The sequence below is a fragment of the Diadema antillarum genome, unplaced genomic scaffold, assembly GCF_040938485.1.
Source record: "Diadema antillarum isolate AM-2024a unplaced genomic scaffold, OU_Dant_1.0 scf00000031, whole genome shotgun sequence".
Classification (NCBI taxonomy): Eukaryota; Metazoa; Echinodermata; class Echinoidea; order Diadematoida; family Diadematidae; genus Diadema; species Diadema antillarum.
In genome coordinates, this window is record NW_027270920.1 from 152,180 (window position 1) to 175,800 (window position 23,621).

The following is a 23,621-nucleotide window of genomic DNA, read 5'->3' on the forward strand; positions in this document are numbered from 1 at the left end:
TTTGCATCTGGCTTCATGGACAGAGATGACTCATTGAATGAAGATGGTGCTCTATGGGAAATGGATTGGTACTATTGTTGACCACAATGCACTGAAGTACATCTGCTTCAACCACATGATTACAACGTACATCCTCACCAGCACTGTCATGTTCTTGATGACTTTCATCAACCTCTCCTCACCACGCCTAGCAACTGTTGCCATGTCAGCACTGATGTCCCTTTTCATAGTTACTCTGTCCATCAAGTTTGCCTATCAGATGACACACAGCTTCAAGACCCACTTTGAGGTTCAATGACAGGCAGTGAAACAAAGTGGATGACATAAGAAGTGTCTTTCTGTGTAGTTTAGTCTGTGAGATTTAGCAAGAGGATTGGGAGCATTTGTAGTGAAACTGCTATCAAAAGTGTTGTAGTGTAGTGCATACCAACTCTTTCAAGAAATGAGGATTACACATTTTATGCAAAATAATGTATCAGTACTTTAAATTACAATAATACTGTAGGAACTGCATAACAGTGCATATGCAACCTTCAGTTTAGGGCATAGGTACTTGTGGACTTGTTGAATTTGAAATGTGTTCTGTCAGTCCTAGGTTAAAAAGCCTCGGCACACAGTAAAACAAAGACAGTTCTTCAGCCTAAAATCATATACTTTTGTTATATGGTTTATAGCTTTTGAGACACAGTCATTGTCCAAAGAAAATGTGGTGTTTTGCAATTGACTGTCGGAAATTTTTGAAGAGGACGTACCGACTTGTGTTTGCTTCAAGGTAGAGATAAACTTTTCTGTTAGTTGTTGCACTTGTCATTACCATGCAAGGCGAAGCATGATCTCCTTAGACTGGCAGATGACGGAAACAGTGCTAGACCACATTGGAGTGAAACGCATCTTCCTCAACTACGCTGTGACCACCTGCGTCATCTCAGTGCTGGCGCTACTGCTGGTGTCTGTAGTGAACTCCGGACCACGCCTCCCCATAGGAGCAAACCTGTCTCTCATCACGGTGCTGGTGTTGAGCATGTCCATAGAGTGTGCCCATCGCATCATTGTGTGGAGACAGATCAACAGTCAGCCACAGTTTTTGCTTGATGGGCTGCCATCACCACAAGAAGGCAACACCAGTCCACTCTTTTGACTGCCACATGACTCTTCAAGATTGACAACTTTTTCTTTCTCCACCTATAGTTGGATGATATGATACTGGTTTTGTATCTTTAACTACATGTATCACATGTATAATTACCACTGTTGTGATTCAGTGGTTGTCTTTCAGGAGTGTCGTGACTTGCCATCTGTGGGGAAAAAAAAAATCCTGTAGCCGCCTTCACTATAAGAAACTCTTTCATTAAAGCTCTGTAACTGTACAATTATTATTACGTGTACAACCTTTCTCTCACTTGAAATTCAGCTGAGTGGTAACACAGCCTGTATGTAAGTGACGCGCATACCCTTTTGACCATTGGACTCAGCATTGCATGAGATTCTATGTGGCAGGACATAGAGCCAACTTCTTGTGTTTCACGCTGAAAGGAAAACAAGCTAAAGATGGGAGACTACTACGATGAAAGTCATTCCCGCCACAACTACCTGGACTTTGAGAAAGTGCGGGATGAGACCAAGAGTGTCGTGATCGAGGGCACCAAGGAGTGCCCCGCCCATGCCATCATCCTGTGTGCCTGGAACAACATCCTTGGTCCCCATCTCCAGCATGTGTGGCAGACGGAGGGCAAACCTGAGATGAGCCAAGAGATGATTCATTACCTGACGACGCACACCCTGACATCCAGTGATCAACCTCAGGTAAGCAAGAGAAGCTGGTTTCACACACTGGGGTTATTTGTTTTTGCATCACGATGCAAAAATCGAAATTTGCCAAAAACTTAATTTTCAGTATTTGTGAAAGGGACTAATATCACAATCCTTTTTCTTCTGGAACCAATGTCTGATTTCTGTACCTTTAGTATTATCACATTTTTTGGGTTTTTTTTTTTTGTTTTTTTTAGTGCAAGTTTCATATTTGTACGAAGTACATGTATAAAGTCATCTACAAACAGTAACAATATTATACTGAACACTTGTAGAAATATTCCAGTTTCATTTTTTTTAAAGACTAAAAGCTGTAGAAATGCTTTAAATTAAGCAGAATAACCTGTTATTGAAATCATTTGGAAGGTGGTGGTACTTGTAACCGTACGATTTTGTTTTTATGCCTCTGCCACGAAGTGGTGCCGGAGGCATTATGTTTTCGGGTTGTCCGTCCGTCCTTCCGTCCGTCCGTAATGAATTTTGTGGACAGGGTAACTATCAAAACCTTTTGAGGTATCCTAATGAAACTTGGCATGTATGTGTATTAGGGGGTGAAGTTGTGCCTATCAATTTTGGGTGCACATGCTCAAGGTCAAAGGTCAAAAGGTCAAGGTCAAATACTTAAGATTTTACTATTTCCATCATATCTATGCGATGCCTGAAGATATTTTCTTGAAACTTAGTGTATACATGTATTACCCGATTAAGATTCTCTGGTGAAAGTTTGGGTCATGAGGTCATAGGTCAAAGGTCAAAAGGTCAAGAAAAATATTAAAACTTGACCTTTTTTCTCTGTACCTTGGAAATTGTTCAAGGTATCTTCATGGAACATATACATGTACTGACTGGCAGTGATTATATAGAGAATTTAGGGTTCACGGGGTCAAAAGTCAGGGGTCAAAGGTCAAGGGCAACACTTCAAAATTTTACTATTTCCCTCATGTTTATGCAATGCCAGCTGTTTTTTTTTTTAACACTTGGTGTATGCATGTATAACCTAGTAGAGATTCTCTGGAAAGTTTTTTTTTCTTTTGTTTTTGCCTCAAAGGTCAAAAGGTCAAAGATCAAGTGAAAGTGCTGAACTAAGTTTTTCCTCCATATCTCAGAAGTGGCTCAAGTTATCTTGAAATGTACTACATACAACTATGCATGTTCTGCCTGACAGTGATTATCTTATGAATTTTAGGGTCAAAGGCCAGATGAAAATGGTAACAATTTACTATTCAATACAAAAATTGCACTTTTTCTCCATACCTTGACAATTACTCAATGCATAAACGTATGAATGGGTCAAAGTCAAGTTAAAGTTCTTCAATCTCAAATACATGCTCTCCTATTCATCCAATTAAACCTAGGTCAAGGAAGGTGAACATTCAACACATTTGTGACAAACTTGTCATTTTAATATTTTGCCAATTTTGTGAAAATGTAATCACACATTGTCCACATGTACATAGTACTATCTACGCCTATTGGGAGAATCATGCATTATGGCGGAGGCATACCAGTCGCCATAGCGACATTTCTAGTTTCCTTTATAGTATTATCATGCTTCTGTTAGCTATACAGTGTGCAGCGAATAATTGGGAACTGCAATAAGCAATTGTTGAAACACATCTGAAATGGTACAGTTGGCAAAGGACTTTGCCTTTGATATATAACAGAAATACCAGTCATAAACATACAACTTTCTTTTTCCTCTGAAATTCCTTTCAACTTTTGAAATTTCACATTTCATCTCAGGTGAATTACAAATGTACATCAAATTTTTACCAAAGTCCACAGTCATTATTGCTAGGGAGATTGAAAATCACTATTTGTACAAATTGGTACCATAACCTGCTTGTCCAGCTTCCCAGAGTACTTCACACGTATTAAACATTGATTGCTCGTATTAATGTGTCCATAGACTGCCTTCTCTCACAATTTGATTTGATGGTGAGAAAGTTGCAATGATATTTTAGACTACATGTATTATCTTGTTTTGTTTTTTTTTAGTTTTGTCAAATCACCAGTCCTACTTGTAGTACTTTCAACTTTGTTTACTGTCCCCATACTTCTGGCAGAGAATAAATGCGAGCAAAGCTTTTAATCTCTTGATTTTATTTCAGTCTGCGATAGAGACTAAGACGCTATACTTGCGAGACAAGGACCTGGTCATCTCCACGTTCCTGTTCAGTGGGTGTGACCACCAGGAGAAGACGGTCTTTGCCCTCTCCCTCATCATCCCGTACGGTCTGAAATCCTGGTACCTTCCTCTGGAGGACTTCTGTGCTGCTCGTCTCACGGCAATGATCAGTAAACTGAGGGTGCTCCAGGATAAACAGAAAGCTGAGGTGAAGACTTGTGTCATACATTAGATCAATACTGTACTTTTAAGCTTTTCAACTACACTGTAGGATCACCAAATTTTCTTCAGTATGGCAGTAGATGATATCTGCATAGATCTGTAAGAGTAATGGACATGAATCTAGAGCTACAACATGGCAGTAAGATGTACAAGGGTATTATGATTACATTGTACCCTACAAAATGTACACGTGTATGTATACATTTACTTTCCTCTCAGACGCTGTTTTTGCATGTGGCACTTTTCAGTCGCACTGGGACAAGAACTTTGTTTTGGCTGTGTGACAGATACACAACACTTAAACATCTATACCACAACTATTCTCATCTCAAGAAAATTCTGGGAGTTTTAACCATGCCATAGATACATCATTGACATGTGTTTTTGAAGCACAAACTGATCTCTTCAATAAAGTCTTCCTTAGTCTAGAGTTTCCCTTTGATCATCATGAACAGAAAAACTTGTTTAAAATATGTATCAATGTCAGGAGGTGGTGAAAGTGTTACATGTCAAATAATTTCTAAGCCATATTTACTGCCAAATGGATAACAGTTGCATTCAGCATAGCTTTTGAAGAGAGTGGGTAATGTTGTAAAGTTGCAGGAGGGCCGGTCAAGCAAGATAACGCCATGTTTTTATTTTGACAATCTGTCCTGCTAGGCCGACCCCATCGTGATACTGGATGCTGAGATCCCGAGTCTGTACAGAGCCCTTGGACTACTCTTCATGGCGCCGATGCCCACTATGGTCAATGTGAGTCAGAGGTCACTTTCTCCTCACTCTGCTGGCACACAATCCTAATTGAGATTGCATTTTATGTAAGGAACATCTTTCACATTCATAGAACCTTTGTATTTTCTGTGAGCATGTGTATCTTTCACAGTTTTGGAACCTTTGCATTTTATGTAAGCACATCTTTCACAATCTTTTAGAATCTGTGTATTTTTATGTCAGGCCATCTTGCACTCTTGCACAGTCTTAGAACCTAATCATTTTATGACAGGATGTCTTTCACAATCATGAAACATATATGTTTGCAGTTTTAACTGTTTAGCAAGTACCAACATAAAAAATTTGCTTATTAAAAAGTAAAGATCATTTTTTGTTTTTTCCAAATTGCTCAGTTGGCCAAGTGATAAAACAGTACATTCATCCAAGTAAAAACTCCTTCATTCTGACATTTTTTTTTTTGCTTTAGTTCAGAATCTTAATTTTCTTCGACGTGTCTCATGATTTTATGATCTCTCTTTTTATACCCCCGCCAAACGAAGTTTGAAGGGGGTATATAGGAATCAGCGGACGGTCGGGCGGTCGGTCGGGCGGTCGGGCGGTCGGTCCGTTGCAAATCTTGCGTCGCGAACTACTTCCTCAGTTTTCAACCGATTCCCATAAAACTTGGCACAGATGTGTGCCTTGGGTTGTAGATGTGCAAGACGTATTTTTTGACAGTACCCAAAAGTACGTTGCCATGGTAACGGCATATTATGGGCAAAAATGGGTACAAATCTTACGTCGCGAACTCCTCCCTCAGTTTTTGATCAATTTTTATGAAATTAAGTACAGATGTTCATCTGAATATGTTAATGTGCAAGACACATATTTCCGCAGTGGCAAAAAATGCCATGGTAACGGCATGTTATTGGTAAAATATAGGGCAAAATGCTTCATGGCAAAACTGCTTCATCAGTGTTCTTCCAATTCTCATGGAATTCATATTGAATGTTTGTCTTAGGATATAGGTCAGCATGACACATTTCTTGACAGTGACAAAAAGTATGTTGCCATGGTAACAGCTCACATATTATGAGCCAAAATGATGGAAAATTTTGTGTTGCAAACTACTTCCTCAGTTTTTGCCCAATTTCCGTGAAACTTGGTACAGACGTGTGCCTTTGGTTGTAGATGTGCAAGACGCATTTTTTGACAGTACCCGAAAGTACGTTGCCATTGTAACGGCATATTAATGGCAGAAGATCAAGGAAAGATCTTGCGGATTTAACTACTTCCTCAGTTTTTTGACCAAAGCTTATGAAATGTGGCACACACCTTGATCTTGGTGGGAAGATGTGGAAGACATATTTTTTGGACGTGTCGGAAGCTGCGTTGCCATGGTAACGGCATATTAATGGTGGAAGATCAAGGAAAGATCTTGTGGATTGAACTACTTCCTCAGTTTTTGACAAAAGCTTATGAAATGTGGCACACACAATAGTCTTGGTGGGAAGATGTGCAAGACATATTTTTCGGACGTGTCGGAAGCTGCGTTGCCACGGTAACGGCATTTAAATGGCAGAAGATCAAGGAAAGATCATTCCTTGGGTAAGACTGTCGTCACGGGGCGGGGGTATTAATCACCTTCAGTGATATTTTTCCTTTTGGTTGTATTTGCTCTGTCTATCAAAGCTGTGTCACAATTTGTTTCTTTTGTCCAAAATAATTTTTTAGAGACTGTCTCACTCAGTCTTGCTTTACATAAGGTTTCTTTTTGTTTTGTTTTGTTTTGTTTTTATCTTTGTTTTGTTCTTTTTTTATTTTTTAAAAGCTGAACAACAAAGTCCCGGGTCCCATTTCATATTAAAAATATGTTAGGATAGCAGCTCTTCCTAGAATATCATCTTGTTATAGCAGCAACCAATCAGGAAGCTGGATTCTTGTCATTACCATGACACTTTCCATTCCGGCAAAAGTTGCAATCGTAGCAACTTCTTATGAAATTCTTATAAAACTCCTTTTTCTGTTGCTTCTATGACGGCAATATTATCTTAGCAGAAGTCTTCTCCAGTGCAGTTCAGTCAGCTGTATGGGTTTCTATTTCAATTCCTCTTTTTTTGTTGTTTTTTCTCTCTGCAGCTAAATGACACCATATTTGCAGCTGGCCAATCCAAACAACTTGATGTCCAGTTTACCAGGAAGTAAGACTCCATTAAGCTGCATTCAGTGCTTCCTTTCTGCTTTGAATTTTTTCTTTGGTACTTTGCATAATGTCATATGTATTTGAATACATTTGCCTACTATACATACTTACATACATAGATACATACATAGATACATACGTACATACATACATACATACATACAAACATAACGCATGTACGTACAGGTTTTACATGTACATACAGTTTGCCCATGTATATAAATTTCATATAGAAAATGCTGATGTGCAGCACATGCCGAGAAATCTTTCCAGTTAATTAGCTTTGAGAGAAGGGATATATAAGAAGATGGTATGTACAGTTGCCAATGCTTTGTAAACGAAATTACTCAGTAGCAAGGCTGTTGTAATTAACCCGTTGAGGATGGTTTGATTTTGCTACAGCACGCATTTCCCACAGACACTTGCCCGAGAATACTCGGGACTCATCCTCAACGGGTTAAGCAGAGCTGCCAAGTCTCCCTGATTCTGCAGGAGTCTCCCTGAAAGTGTCAAAATCTGTTCAAGTCTGAATAAGAGAATAAAATCTCCCTGATTTGGGAATTGTTTTCGCCCATTGAAATGCATGTAACGCACAGATATCTCCCTGATTGCTGTGTGGAATCTCCTTGATTTGGAAGTGAGAATGTTGGCAAACCTGGTTAAGTGTCTGTCAGGATTAGAAGAGGCCAGAAAGTGATTTATCATGGTATTATGTAAAGTTGAATTTATGGATCTTCATTTCACACCATGTCTTGCACATGCTTCATTATCACTCACAAGCGAGGACTGTACACGCGTACATGAATAAGTTGTACCTACATGCTTTTATCAGAGATACACTTGCCGATCAATGGTTACTGTAGAACGAGGAATGTTCGCGTGCATTTCAATTTTGTGAATTTTGCGAGCGCCAACATTCGCAAAATTAAAATGTACGCGAAAGTTCTTGCCTGCACAATATGCATTGGATGCCAGAGGCAATTTGCGAACATGATTTTTATGCTGCGAGAAAGCCTGTTGGCTAGAATTCACGAAATTTTTATGCCGCTAATATATCATGTTATGCAGTCTATCTCCTCCCTTACCCGTTGAGGACGAGTCCCAAGTATACTCGGGCAGCTGTCTATGGGAAATGCGTGTTGCAGCAAAATCAAACCGTCCTCAACGGGTTAATCTTTTTAGCTCACCTGAGACAAATTTGGGGAGAGGATTATAGTTTGTACAAATGGTGGTGGCTCACCAATAGAGGTGAGTGGGGCCCAAATGTCCCAAATTAGCTACTTATTGTTTCTTGTGAACAATTTTATTCTTTCTAAAAAAAATGGTGGCTAGATTTGACCAAGCTTGGCAGGAATCATCAGTGTGGGGATGGGGAGGGAGGGGATGGGAAAGGGGTAAAGTTTGTACAGTGTTGATGGTGGCCCTTGGGGGCTCGTAGGCAGGGTCGAAATACCCAACATTAGGAAAGTTATGGTCCTGCATCAATCCTCAAATCTCGTGATGTTTAGAATAGTTTGTTGTGGGGGAGTGCCATGAAAGCAAACTGCACTGCTCGGGTGAATGCTAGACCAGCAGGTTTTGATGCCTTGCATGTTCCTGATATGCAATTATCAAGAGGAATGATGGACACAGTGCAGTATTGACCCATTTCTTCCAGTGAAATCTCATCAGTTTGTCACCATGTTTTCTATTTACCTTCTGTTCCAGGGCCATAGCTTCCCATCTACAGACCTGTGGGTGTTCTGTTGTCGTTGGCAACACCAAGGAAGAAGTGAACATGGTATGTGTAAAGAATGGAATTCTCTCGATCAGTCATTGCTATCATGGTGTGGATGAAACTCTGATATGTTTTAATGTAGATCATACAGCAAATCTCAATGATAGTTTTGTTTTCAAGCTACAGCTGTATTTAACCATGATGTTGGCTTTCACACATTTAATGACATATATTCTTCAATTTAGATGAATGTTACATTAGAATGTATTTTGGTTAGATTTACCCAATACTTGGCTTAACCAAAAATAAACCTGCTGGAGTGGAACAATGTTATACTGTAGTTGTAATGTCAAAATCTGCTGATGCATTGAAAATTAGATGAACCATGTAATCCCATTCACTGACACCAGTACTTTCAGAGCATCTTGACAATTAATAGAAAGCAAGCAAGTAGATCTACCAGTGTATGAACAAAGCAAGCAAGTAGATGTACCAGTAAGAGCATAGTAAAACTTGATATAACGGGATCCCTTCACTTACTTTGTTCAGTTTGTTGCTCCACATTTCCTGGTTGCAGTAGATGGATGCATATGAAAGGATAGCTACAGTCCTCAAGCCCCTGAAGGAAGAAAAAAAGAAACCCACAAACCTGTACAAATGGGGAAAGTACTTACATGTATTTAAAAAAAAATGGAAATTTGTCGTAAGAATTCAACTTGTCGTTGACTCCATCAGATGCTGAGTACTCTGAGTCTCTTCATCACCCCAGAGGAGAGGATGTGTTCAGTGTACCTCAAGGATGAGAAGCAGTGTGTCTACCAGGGGGATCTCTTCCTTCAGGGATTCATCAAGGTCAGGTTGCCATCTATGTGTGTTTGTTTGTTTGTTTGTTTGTGTGTGTGTGTGTGTGTGTGTGTGTGTGTGTGTGTGTGTGTGTGTGTGTGTTTGTGTGTGTGTATTTGCAAATGCCTCCAAGTGTGAACTCTGTACTAAATAGGGACGTGCGCCAACCAAGGACAATGCTAGACTGGATAGGCAATGAGGCCGATGGACCAGGGGGGTGTTTCATAAAGCTGTTCTCAGGCTAAGAACAACTGTAAGAACGACTGGTGATCAGTTCTTGTGCTGAATTATTGAAATTCTGATAAGTGTAGCACATCAGAACATGTTTCAGTCATTCTTAAGTCGTTCTTAACTTTCTAAGAACAGCTTTATGAAACACCCCCCTGTAGTCATGTGAATATTAATGTGGTGTATGATATAGATATATACTGGTAGGAATGCATATGATTTAGGATCTGTGGACTGAAAGTAGACTATATCTTCAAAGATACAGTTGTACACTGTATGTGGCCCACATTGGTGTGGAAAATTTCTCTTACTTTGATCTGGCATATGTTTGGAGGATTTTAGTTACTTGTGGAACAGATATTTCTTGACAGCATGCAACTTACTTGGGGCGACACCTAAAAAAACACCTCAAACAAAACAGAAAATGTATGTTTGAAACAATTTGTCAAGCTAAAGTAATGCTCAAAGTATACATTTGTATCTCATGCCTGATCATGTGCTTCTCTTCATCATTCACTATTATTGTGTTTCATATAGTCTACTGGTATCATTGTTTCCATAATGGATCATTAAATTGTTTGCACACAACAATACAGAATACTATCAACTTGGTGGAGTATGGCCGTGACATCATGGCGAGTCGCTACCCAACCACTCTGGTTGACATGACAACACTGGATGTTAAGCAGACGTTGCCGTACAATGAGCACGACTATTGGTGAGTTACGCATGAGCAGGTTTACTGGCTTGCTACTTCTCAGAGTCCTGTATATGTCATATATTGTGTCAGGTTTGTATTCTTTTTTTTTTTTTGGATTTTGTTGGTTGGGTGCTATTTGTGAAGTAAGCAACATTCAAAAATGTTAACTCTTATCCCAAGATAGATGTGATGTGCAATGATACATTTTTTCATTTATTTCTTGTACTCCATGATCACAATTTAAACTGTTGGGAAGTCCCAATTTGTAAAAAATGGGATTTGCTAAATATATTGTATATTCGGTATGGTGTGTTGTTATGGTATGTACAGTATGTCCTCCAAAAATTACAATCGCATTTTTGCATTGATAACTTCCAATATGATTTAACTGTCTGAATGCTATTTCAGGGCATTAGAATATAACATCTAAGAGATATTTCCCAGAAAACCCCATTCAATTTGGTTGAGTGGTCACAGAGAAATGTAGATCGTTGCAAAGTATGTTGTTGGTCTGGTTCATAATATTAATGTGTGAACACAATGGACATAACTTGGAGGAAGGGATTCCTGACATGTTGTACAAAACTTCTCATTTCTCTTTGACCACTGAAGCAAATCAGATGGGGTTTTCTGTAAGATGTGGGTAATTAGTTATAGTTTCTTACCATGAAATTGTATTTGGATAGACTCCTTATTTTGAAAGCTATTGTTTGGGAGGGTCCTGTTGTAATTTTGTTTTAGGACATACGGTACAAAATGTAAGACATTGAGTGTTAGTCATCGCTCTGCTTTGTGCGCTACTTTGCATGCACACTGGAGTTTTTTTTCCACCAATTTGAGCACAAATCTGGAAACTAACTGTCAATGAATACATACATTATGTTGTACTTAATCCCACTAATTCTTGTTGTGTCATCATGGCTTTTCCTGTTTGACTGAGGAACCAGAATTAAATTAGAACCAGATTGTATGGACATATTGTGTCTATCCATGTACATGCATTATACAACGCATCTGTTTTGTATACCCATCTGCTTATTTGCCTACATGTAGAAGTACAATTTCCTTCTGTACTGTAAAAGTGGATATTTTTGCGTGAGTAATTTGCATGTTTTTAATTGCTGCAAAATCAAGATACAGTACATTGTACCACTGCTGTGCTGGAACACATAGCAAACAAAAATATCGATGTGCTTTTATTTTCGTGCTAGTTTGTGGTTGTACGAATTGCACAAATATCTTATGGGCAATTCCGCAGTTAGGTTGACATGACATGGATAAAAGAAATGTGCCTCTTTATCTTACTCTTTGATTAAGGTATCAACTAATGCCATGGATGTTCACCAATCATTAAATCTTTCAAATTCAGTAGATTTTATTTTTTGTATTTATTGGTTTTTCGAGATCTAAAACCATCATTTAAAATATACATGTGGGACTGGGGACGCTGAAATTCACTTAAATGCAAATTACAGTGGGTTCCTTTGAAAACTTTACCTGAAAGTTTTGCTAAAGGGTGAAAGATGAATACATTTATATACTCCAGAAGTCATTTGACATTTTGTCAATTACAAAAGGGTGAAATAACCTGCGGAATTACTCCGGACAAATGTAACGTTACTATTAAACCAAACCGTAACGTTACTAACCATGCTTTGGGGGGTCTAGCTAATAAATTATCCGTCGAACTGCTAAAAATATTTGTGTGAATATTTGTCATGATGCAATAATTGAAATTAATGCAACACTTTGTTTGAAGTAACTTGAATTTTTGCACACTTTTTTGTTACAAGACATTGATTTTTTTGTCATGTCCATTTTTCGTAATGTTACTAACCAGCCCTTTTAGTTGCCATAGCAATTCTAATATTTATTGGATTGTATTCATTCTTTTCCATATCATAAACCTGGGAAGGATGAACATGTTTTTAACAAGATTTTGACTTGAAATGAATAAATGGTGATTTAGTAGTAAAAATAAATATCTAAATTTGTTTAAATGTAACGTTTCTAACCGCGGAATTGCCCTTAAGCACTATGAAAATTTCCACTGTTACAATATGTGACCCTGCACCTCAAAACAAACAAAAAGTCGCCGGACATGAATTTTCAGTTAAGACCACATTCGGAAACAGCAGACTTTAAGCTTTAAAATGATGTATAACTCAAATCAAATGGACTCTCCTAACCTATCTAGATATTGGAAAGAAAGCACAAAGTCAGGAAAAGTGTGAACTGAGAAAAGAGGCTCTGAAGTACAGTGTCCATTCAAATGTTTAATCTTTACCAAACCGTGCTGGCTGTGCGATGAATGGGACAAAAAACAGGAAGTAAACCACCAGAGTAACAACAATGAAGGGATTATCAGATTAAACTGAAATTGAGCATGCATCATTATCACATTCTGTCCATAATTAATGCCAACTTTCAAAGCAGTAGCACTATCCTTTCAAAAGTTATTAGAGTTGAAAGTGAAGAGTGTGGACAAGGTTTTTCAGAAATGAAAAAGGTATTCTAAAGACACACCTAATACACTATTCTACCAAAAATGTTCGAGATGAACTGCTAAAAAACACACTTTCCTGCCCGTTTTATGATACCAAATTTTAGCATAATGTAAAAGAAGACCCGCTCTTTCAGAAAATATGAAAAAGTGAAGTTCGGCTAGGTTGACCCATTTCACTTATTTTCAGTCCTCACGCAAATTCAGTGTGTGCGACTTTATGTTCGTTTTGAGGTGCACGGTCACATATATAAATACATGTATAAGTATCTTTTATATCTAATTATTCTCATCCCTCCAGGAGACACGAGGCTCTCACAGGGGAGCTCCAATCCCTCTGGCTAGACAGCAATGAATCCCTGAGAGTGTGAGTTGGTTTCTAGATTTAACCCTTTAAGTGCCATTTGGCACAGAAAACCCCATAGCATTGTACTCACTGTCCACAGCACCCGGCAAAGAAAGGGTTAGCACACCTTGATCTGAGTGCAACCACAGTACTCTGTCAGTTTACACTTTGCCATTCATCTGCACATAGATGTTGTATTATCATAGTGATGATACAAATGATAGTTTAACTCTGAGGGCTCTACCAATATCATACATTATGTGAAGAAGTGTGCTAGGCCCAAAATTTCTTTGGAATGATAGAAAGCTTCTTGTTTTAACCATGTTTTGTGATGTCTTAGTTATTACACCAAATGATTTTGTTTGACTTTTTACTGCTTTTGAGTTTGTTTTTTGTTTTTTCAATAAAATATGGATACACACTCATTTCACCATTATTATAGCATAATATATGTACATTTTACTTAACTATTACAAATTGTATGCATGATTGAGTACACCTCCTTTTTACTGTAATTCCAGCCACAGTATTGAAAGAGTTACGTGAAGCTGACAGCTGAATGAAATTCGAATTAACGTTCACACCTGTATTTCTTTCCATCTCAGAATGAGGTTTTCGGGAGTGGAATCGGCACCCATCATCACCAATTTCTTGAAGGAGGTAAGTGAATAAGAGGGCTACACCTGTTATCTTTACTCTGTGAGCTGAATATAATGATAGGAACTTCTGTTTTGTGTCATTCTTTGTAATACCAAACTTGGGCACCTGTCCTCAATCAAAGGGTGCGTTTATAGAGAAATGAAATAAAGAAAGAAATAAAGAATTATCAACTCTTTTTTTTTTCGGCAGAAACAGGTTTTCCAAATGGCTTTCGGATTTTTTTTTTTTTTTTTTTTTTTTAGAGATGATAAACGCAAAGCTGCTTTGATTATGGGGTTCAGAAAGCCTTTTTGAAAACCTCAAATTTGTGCTTTCCGAAACAGGTTTCAGCAAGAAATGTGTTTCTAGAAGCGAGATAAATGCAAAGCTGTTTTAAAACAGCTTTGTACTGCGCATGCTGTATAAGACCCCTTCTTTGGTCAAACTGCGCAATGCAGCTGCACAGTGATAAGGCCAGTTTTCATGTTGGCAGTGAGTTGATAAATGCCACTTGCTTTGAAAGGCATTTGCAAAGGACTTTATGAGGTGGGTGTGGAAAGCCGTTTCAAACTGGGGAAAGATGATAAACGCAGCCAAAGTCATTGCACCTTTGCAAAGACGCAGAACTTCCTCTGAGAAGCTGTGTGATGACATTGTATTAGTTATGCTTGAGATGTATATATATGAGGCTTTATGCTGTAGGGTGAGACTCTTAACATTTCAGGCTCATTTGCGAGAATCTGTTTCATATTGACAATATTTGACTGGGGGGGGGGGGATTGTTGGAACTTTTTGTGTGTTTTACTCGCATTGCACTCTGGCAGATATTTGAGTGAAGTTTCTTCCTGAAAATGAGAATTATTAGGTGTACACATTTTAACCAATGAATTTTATAACCTTTGGTTTGCAGCATTTGCTTTGTGGATAGCACATGAGACAAGTTACAAAGTTAAAGGGAAAAATTAGAAGTTAGTGTTTTAGTATCTGCATTGTAGTAGTGATATTGTGTTTTATAGACTGGATTGGATGCATTCATGAACCATTGTGAAGCAAAAATTGTTACTAAATATTGTTCATGTTTTGCTGTTTCACATAACATACATTAAGTCAAATGAGTTTTTGGTGCATCTTTGGGGTTAGCAATTCAAATTTTGTGTTTAGTATTTCTGAAAATTTTCTCTGTTTGAAGCCAAAGATTGAAAACATTCTTCTTTTCTTTCAACAGTTTTTATGGACATGTGTTTTGATCAGTTTGACTGTAAATTTCCTGTTATCTTTCCATGAACTTCTTCAAGATGTTTTTGATATATATGTAGAAGCATGATTCCTAGAAAAACGTTTTTATTACTGAATAATGATACATTAAATACAAAGCTTTCAAGTTTTTGTGTGGATTTTTATTTATTTATTTATTTTTTGTTCTACCCCAGAAGGTTCTCTTATATTCCTTAGCATATGTTCTTTTGCAGATCCAGTTTTCTGACTGTTAACTTTTATCTCTTTGTAGATTTTCCTGCTGTATCCACAATGTGGGATCCGTGAGGCATACATTGAGCAGTTTCAGAGAATTCTGGATAGGAAAGCCATTGCACTGATTCAATATGCTGAGTGTGAAACGTGAGTAGACCCTCTTGAGATGTTGGTAATAAGTAGAAAAACACTCGGAGAGCACAGACCTCAGCCAAGCAGCTCATTTCCACCCATACAACATGTATACATGTATGCTGAAAATTGCATAATTTCCCAATGATTTAGAAGCCTATCTAGTGTTTCTACCTTAGCTTTCTGCTCTGTCTCGAGCACACGCTCAGTGCATGTATGTCCTCCTCAAATATGTGTATCTTGAATTCTCCCTATCGCATGTAGCTCTCTGAATCTGAACGTGTGGCACCTAATTTTTTACCTTAAATTCTTTTAATGTATGCTTTAATACACATTGAACGCCGAAGTACTCGTATTCACAGATTGTAAGACATTTTGTCTTATAATCTGTCGAGTAATAGATTTATTTTCTAATCTGTAACTTTATATTTTAAGAATGGGATTTTTCTGCGAAGCAACTCAGTGCTGGGCTGATGATGCAAAACAATGAAATTATGGAAAATATCCATAGATGAAGGACATGACGTGGGTAAACTGCAAAACCGGAAGTGTACGTCCCAAGAGCGATCAATGAGATATTGGTATAGTGAGGTGATGTCACTTGATGTCGGCTATATGCGATAGGGAGAATCCCCTCATTTGTTGATGATGATGATGATGAAGCAGCATTTGTATGGCGCCATTTATCTGTTAGAAACATTCAAAGGCGCCCAGCTCCCACAAAGTGTCACACATCATTCACAAAGTTGCCGGAAAAGATGAGTCTTCAGTGCAGACTTGAATGTATTGAGGCTGCAGCAATTCCAAAGCTGAACTGGTAGCGAGTTCCACAGACGTGGTGCAACAGAAGAGAAGGCTCTATCCCCATACATCTTTAGGCAAGTATTGGGAACATGGAGTGTCAGTCCAGTACAACGTAGCCCTGGTCATCGCTGACGTACACTGATAAGCTCAGACACGTAGCCAGGAGACAAGTTATGGAGAGCCTTATAAGTAAGCAGTAAGATCTTATACTGTACTCTGCATTGCGCTGGCAGCCAGTGAAGCTCACGAAGTATTGGAGAGATATGGTCAGACTTCTTGGTGCCGGTAAGAAGGCGCGCAGCCGCATTCTGTACAGCCTGGAGGCGTACGATTGATGTTAGTGGCAGGCCAGCATAGAGACAGTTGCAGAAATCCAGTCTAGATGATATCAGGGCATGGATGATACTTTCTGCAGCACCTCGTGTCAGACAGTGCCTGATCTCAGCAATCCGGCGGAGTTGGTAGTATGCTGACTGACAGACATGTGATATGTGCTTCTCCATACTCATTGCTCTGTCAAAGACTACACCGAGGTTTCTAGCCTTGTTGTTGGGAGATATAGCTTCTTCACCGACTAGAACTGGAGCACCAGTGATACTGCTCCTCATATGTGGAGATGAGAGCAGCAGATACTCTGTTTTCTTGTCATTGAGCTTCAGAAAGTTGATGTTCATCCAACTGCGAATCTCCTAAATGGCGGCCCCAGCAGCAGCAGTTGCACATTCTTCAGCACCTCCAACTTTGGGATCAAAAGTGAGGTAAAGCTGGGTGTCGTCGGCATAGAAATGTGCACCAAGGCCATGTTGCTCTATGATAGAGCCAAGAGGGGTAATGTAGAGTGTGAAGAGCAATGGACCAAGGACTGAGCCCTGTGGTACTCCATAGCGAAGGGAGGTCTCAGGGGACAGCTTCCCATTGATGACTACAGCTTGTCTTCTGTTGCTGAGGTAGGACCTGAGCCACTGGAGAGCAGTTGCATCGATTCTAAAATCTTTCCTCAGTCTCTCCAGAAGGATAGTATGGTCAACAGTATCAAAGGCAGCTGTCAAGTCAAGTTAAACAAGGGCAACTGCCTTCCTGTTATCGATTGATGTGAGGATGTCATCAGAGACCTTCAAAGTGCTGTCTCAACGCTGTGATTCTTCCTGTATGCTGATTGAAGGCGTTCATAGAGATCGTTACCTTGCAGATAAGCTGTCAGGCGACTAGCTACCATTTTCTCCATCACTTTGGCAAGGAATGGTAGGTTTGACACTGGGCGATAGCTGGCTAGGTCATTGTTGTCAAGTGTAGATTTCTTCAAAACTGGCGTAACTATGGGACTATTCCATCGCGCAATGATGCATTGATCAAACCAGTGATAGGTATGGCTAGGAGATCACAATGTTGCTTAACAAGAGCTGTAGGCACTGGGTCAAGTGGACATGTCTTTGCAGGGGTCTTGCGAATTATTTGCTTGACTTCCTCATGACAAGTAGGAGGCATCACGGACATATCAGCATCAATAATACCTGATGATGATGTCAGGATAAGTGACAGCTTCTGTGCATGCTGTTCATGGTCTAGTGGTCGAGATACCAGCATGATATGCTCCCGGATTTTCTCAACCTTTCCAGTGAAAAACTGAGAGAAATCAATGGCGAGGTCAGCATCAGGTATATCTTGTGGCAGTTTCTTTGTTGCTGGAGTTTTCTGATGGAGAAGTTGGCTGATAATGCCATACAGGGCCCTCTGATCATAGCCACATTCCAATATGAGGTCGTTCCAAAACTTAGACTTCGCCGCTTTGAACAAATCTTGAGTGATGTTCCTCTTGTTGGCCCTGTTTGCCAATGATAAAGAATCCTGCATAAAAGTAAAAAAAAAAAATTATTAGAAATTCCTGGATCCAGAGTTTTTGGGATCACTACCAAAATTGAATCGCTTGTTCCTTATGTTATTATCAGTTTTTCCTGTAAATTTCATCCAGTTATGTTCACAATTTTTTGCCGAATTGTTTTTCAAATAGATGAACAAAACAATGCTGGCAAAAACTTAATCTCCTTGGTGGAGTGGTAATAGCAGTGATAATTGCTGCAATTCATATTGTGCCAAATCCATTAATTGAAATGCCCAAAACACAAATATGAAAGGATAGAGATATAATAATGAGATTGTGATGATGCAGTTATGCCTCTGGTCTGATGACCGAATGCCAAGTGTACATCAGAGTTTCAAACATTCGCACATCAAAATCAGGAAGATTCTTTGAATGAACAATCACCAAGATACCTGTGTCTTACATGTACTTCAATTGCAAATATAATTCCCAATTTAGGCTTTCAGGTAACTTTCAAGAAATTGAAGCAGGCTTGGCAACTATGTATACATACAGCTAAATTTGAATCATTTCTTTCCTAGTCTACAACAAATAGGCCCGTTGTTTGCTCAAGTGATTGAATTGCTGTAAGAAGACATCTTATGAGAAATTTAAGAATATAAGTGAAAATGAAATATCAGACATCTTGTGAGAAAGTAAGAGAAAAAAAGCTTTGAAAGCCTTTTAGTCTGGGTTGAATGATGCTGCCTAATCATTTATTTATGGGAGAAGATTATTTGTGACAAAGATGTAATATTGAATGACATATAGGATCGGTTTGCGTAACTATGAGCTTTGCTTTACAAGCACTAGTGCACTGTCAATGACTGCTTTAATGTGTATATTTATGGCACAGTGCCATTATATAGAATGCCATGTAAGATTAGCAAAGTTGGCAGTGGATACATAGCTGCCAAGTAGCATGTCTGTATCATGTTTTATTTTTTTTCATAGCAAGGTAAAAAAAAAAGATGTCTTAAAATGTAAAATATCTTTTTTTTGGTATATATAATGGAATATGTACAATTTTTGTGAGCAAAATATGTAATTGGCCTTCAGATTATGTTTTTGTTAGTTTGGTTTTGAGTGGTGGTTCTAATCAGCACTATCTATAATAATCTATAATGTATGAACAGTAATCCTTCGAATGAAATCGTTTCATTTTCTGTATATCAGTTCGTCAAAATTTTTACATATTACACCTGTTTTGAAGAAGTTACATTGGTTGCCAGTAAGACAGAGAATTATATTTAAAATTTTGATACTTGTTTATAAAGTATTGCATGGTCAAGCACCTGGTTATTTATCAGAATTGATATCAATGAAATCACACTCATATTCTCATAATTTATGAAGTACACAGGATAAGTTGCTTCTAAAGCAACCTCACTAAAAAACGAAAGTAACTTTAGGGGATTGTACCTTCAGCTGTGTTGCTCCAAAACTTTGGAATAAATTACCTGAGAAACTGAGGAAGGCATCATCACTTGTTGTCTTCAAATCTTTATTGAAGACTTATCTTTTTTCAGAAGCCTTTGATTTATTTTTTTTTTATTTTTCGTGTGTCTAATCAGTGACAGGAGCTCTGTTACATCACAACGCAGTAGAGTATATTTACATAGTAGCTGCGCTATACAAATTTGTCTAATTATTATTATTATTGTTATTATCAGGCAAAGAGGTACACGCCCTCGGGTCACCATCAAAAAGCTGAAGCATGACCTCGACTTGAATCCTGAAGGAAACTTTCGTATCGTCTTGTCGCGAGCGGAGAAGCTTCGGCCGGGGATGAGCGCCCTCGTCTGTGGACATCCGGGAGCCTCGGCAAAGGACATTGAGGGCCTGCAGATCGATTGATGCTTGGCTGACATGAAGAGAGAATAGCGAGAGTATATTACGGTTTCTCTCTCAGATATCTTTCCCCACGATCCAGCAAGTGTTTGGTGGAGGTTTTGCAGTCATTGCGCAAAGGCATATCACAGCGTCCCAGTGAAGTCTGATTACATTTTGCTGGTAATACCATTTATGATGATTTCATGGTAGCTCTTCTCTCTTCATCTACAATATTTGTTTATATAGAATTTCTGTACACCAGCAAATGAAAACTTTAAAGTGGTGTTACCTGACAGACTGTCCAAGTAATTTGTTGCTTCAATCTTGGTGACTTCTCAAATCACATGATTATAATGATTAGAACCATTCCCAAAGTACTTATTCTATGAAAGATATATGATAGTTGCTGTGTTGGAGCATGACAAACAAAATTACATCATCCCTTTATCTCCGCTCCTGAAATATCATTGTGTGTACACCTGTGAAATTGAATGTGTGAAAGGCATTATTTACCATTTGCAGATGAAATAAAAACCCAGCTGTAGTGCTTTGAAATACAAAATGTAAGACTTTCTAAAGTGTGAGTTAGGGATAGATACAACCAATGTAAAAATGTTAATCATTATAATCAATGTTGAGTATTTACAAAATGTGAATAGTATTTATAAGAAAGTTGTTTATAGAATAAACCATATACAGGTAAGTTCATTGGTAAAATAGTGATATCTTCTTATATGTTAGGCTTTACTGCAAAATCTTTCCATGGTAAGATGTTTTGTGATACAACTGACCTACACATATGCATCAAATTTGATAACTCTTAAATTTTTAGATCACTGCTCCCAATGGTAAACAATGCCTTTAAAGGTGATCTTGTCATGTGGTTGCATTTGTGACCAAGACAAGAGATAGGACATTATAGAGGTGACTACAGCTGGACAGGTGGATGAAAGGACATCCCGGGTCTGCTCATTTTTTTTTTAAAGAGTTTGCAAAATGATGTATTGAAAAGCAGACAATATTATGATACAGGTTATGATATTACCAGTTATACATGCCTGTGCACCCAAACATTTTGTAACAGCGCTCATATGTGTGTGATTCTATATGTTTTTGAAATATATCTGAAAGTTATTGTACCTAGCAGTCCATGACATAATTTCTATCTTTAATTGTCTATTACTTTGACAGATCAACACAGAATGCTAAGCTTTTAAGAATGCTATAATAGGTTAGGTATTGTTGCTGGTACTATGTTTGTGGAAGTTTAAAATGAGACTCGATTCCCAAGTAAGAAGCATTTGTAGCCAGAGCATGGAGTGCACAGCAAGCAATGAGCTTTGCATTACAGACATGACAAGAGTGTGGAGAGAGTTACAGTAATTATGACATGTCATAATGATAGATACTGTAATGCAAGATATATTAGCAGCATGAAATTTCAATAATATGATGTTGATAAAACTTCCATAAAACTGTGCTAGGGATTATGTTTGAAGCCAATGTGAATGCAGAGTAAAATGGCGCTCAGACCCTGCATTTACACTTGTCTCGTGTCGTAGGGAAAGTCCCTTCCTGCAGAACTTTCCCCTCCAAAAACACAGTGTGGATGCTCACTGGGACTTGTCCCCCCCCGTCCTCTCGAAGGAAGTTCGATGACCTTGGACCATAATTAATAGCGCCCAGCTGTATTCATGAAATATGTGCATACGTGAAGTCTTGTTTCAAGTGGCAGTGTTCACCCAAGCCCCAATTGCCCGTACAGCTTGGGGGGCAATCCAGATAACAGAGTGGATGGTCAGACGTAAAGAGATGAGATCTCTAATGACTGACCCAAAGAGCTTTTCCCCAGTGACTGCTAGAGTGCGGACTCTTCATACGCCCTGTACTATTGGTTTGTGAGCGCACGGTTAGCACTGGATGACAAGGAGGCGGTAGGCTCACCCCTCGTGCTAACACGCTAGTAAATGAGCAGCCGAGGAGTAGCCAATTCTATAAGTGCGTTCTCGCGTAAAAGTTCAAAGGTTCGTGTAATACGCGCTATATAAATGTTACTCAGTACGCAAAGTCTGCCATTACTAACTGGGTCAATGGGAGCCCCTACGAAATCACTTACACCATTGTAGAGTCCGCCCTCTAGTGGTGGGGAGGAGGAAAATCTCTTTGTGAGTGACCCCACAACACTGGGTCCAGTCTGAATGTGGGGAGAATAGTACACATACCTTGACTGTTAGCATAGTGTAGCCTTGGTATAAATATAGATGGGAGGATGAGTTCAGATTTTATTTGATGTGAAGGTTTCAGGTGAAGGATACTTACCTTCAAGATGTTGTGCCAAAATATCTGCTGACTACAGAACTTCAGTCAAGAAGAAGAAATATTCAGCATCATAAAACCATTATATGTCAGTACCTTCAAATGATATGCCTCCTCTTTGCACCAAAGCCCATTCGCAGATTTCTCCACCTCAGATTGCATGAATTTTGTGTGGAGAGGTCAGACCGTTTGTGTAGGATATTTCATTCTTTCAATGTTCATTCTAGTTTGGATGTATTCTCTTAATAAATCATCAATGCACATTTGTAGGCATGGCCATGATGTTATTTTAAAGGGATTGTATAGTTTTGGTTGAGACCAAACTTTATGTATCTTACACTTTTTTTTTTTTGGTAAGATATTGAAAAACCTCTAAGGAGCATGTAAATTTAAAGGGAATTCAGCATTTACGTACTTGATGAAAATTAGTTTCGAAATGTCCGAGTTATCCATAACAGAGTGATCCTAGTAAGAGGTGGAACCCACCTTATATTACAATCACTGTGGATTACTTTGTTTTTCCATGTCTCAGCAATTCGAAAAACCGATTTTCATCAAATAAACTTTGAATTCCTGTCAGAAAGGTATCCTCTGTACTATTTCATAGGTGGTTTCTTGGTATCTCACAAAAAGTTAGAAGCCCAATCCTCAGTTCCACCAAAACTGTACCCTCCCTTTAAAGCAAGCTTATGTGGGATTATGCCTCTGGGATCATTCAGACCCATGGTTTACAGAGACTCCAACTCTCCAGCCGAAAGCCCATTTCCACAAAATCTCCTGTTCTCCCTCTTGAGAGTTAATTTCACCCACCCTGGCTCTGTGTTTCCCGCTTAAGATGTATTTTTTCTCACTTGAAATGATCTCTTACTTAGTGCCATTGTATGTTGAAAAGTAAGCATGAGATAGCATGAGAAAGCATCTAGAACCCTAGAGCTGGACCCTGGCTGCAAGGGACTATATGCTTCACGGTCGTGATGTGTGCACATTAAGTTAGAATCTCCAGTTTGCTAGGGGTTTCAGGTGGAAGAATCTTCAGATCAGAAGGTGCTTAGGGTTGGAGTCTCTGGGTTTATTATTTCATGTTTATGCAATATGTACATGTTAGAGCAACTCAGAGTATCTTTGTTTCCTCGTAAAGAAAATACAGCTGTATGGTGTA

General features: G+C 38.7%; 1 protein-coding gene across 1 annotated transcript; it reads left to right on the forward strand.

Moving 5' to 3' along the window:
* Window positions 1-13: 13 nt before the first annotated feature.
* LOC139741405 (guanine nucleotide exchange factor C9orf72 homolog) lies at window positions 14-23,203 on the forward strand. Its single transcript, XM_071651993.1, has 11 exons — window positions 14-1,803; window positions 3,921-4,145; window positions 4,820-4,912; window positions 7,010-7,071; window positions 8,781-8,853; window positions 9,526-9,642; window positions 10,458-10,579; window positions 13,366-13,431; window positions 14,016-14,070; window positions 15,557-15,666; window positions 19,987-23,203. Exons 1-11 carry the CDS (start codon window positions 1,549-1,551, stop codon window positions 20,168-20,170), a joined length of 1,362 nt encoding a protein of 453 aa, XP_071508094.1. The 5' UTR covers window positions 14-1,548; the 3' UTR covers window positions 20,171-23,203.
* The last annotated feature ends 418 nt before the right edge of the window (window positions 23,204-23,621 follow it).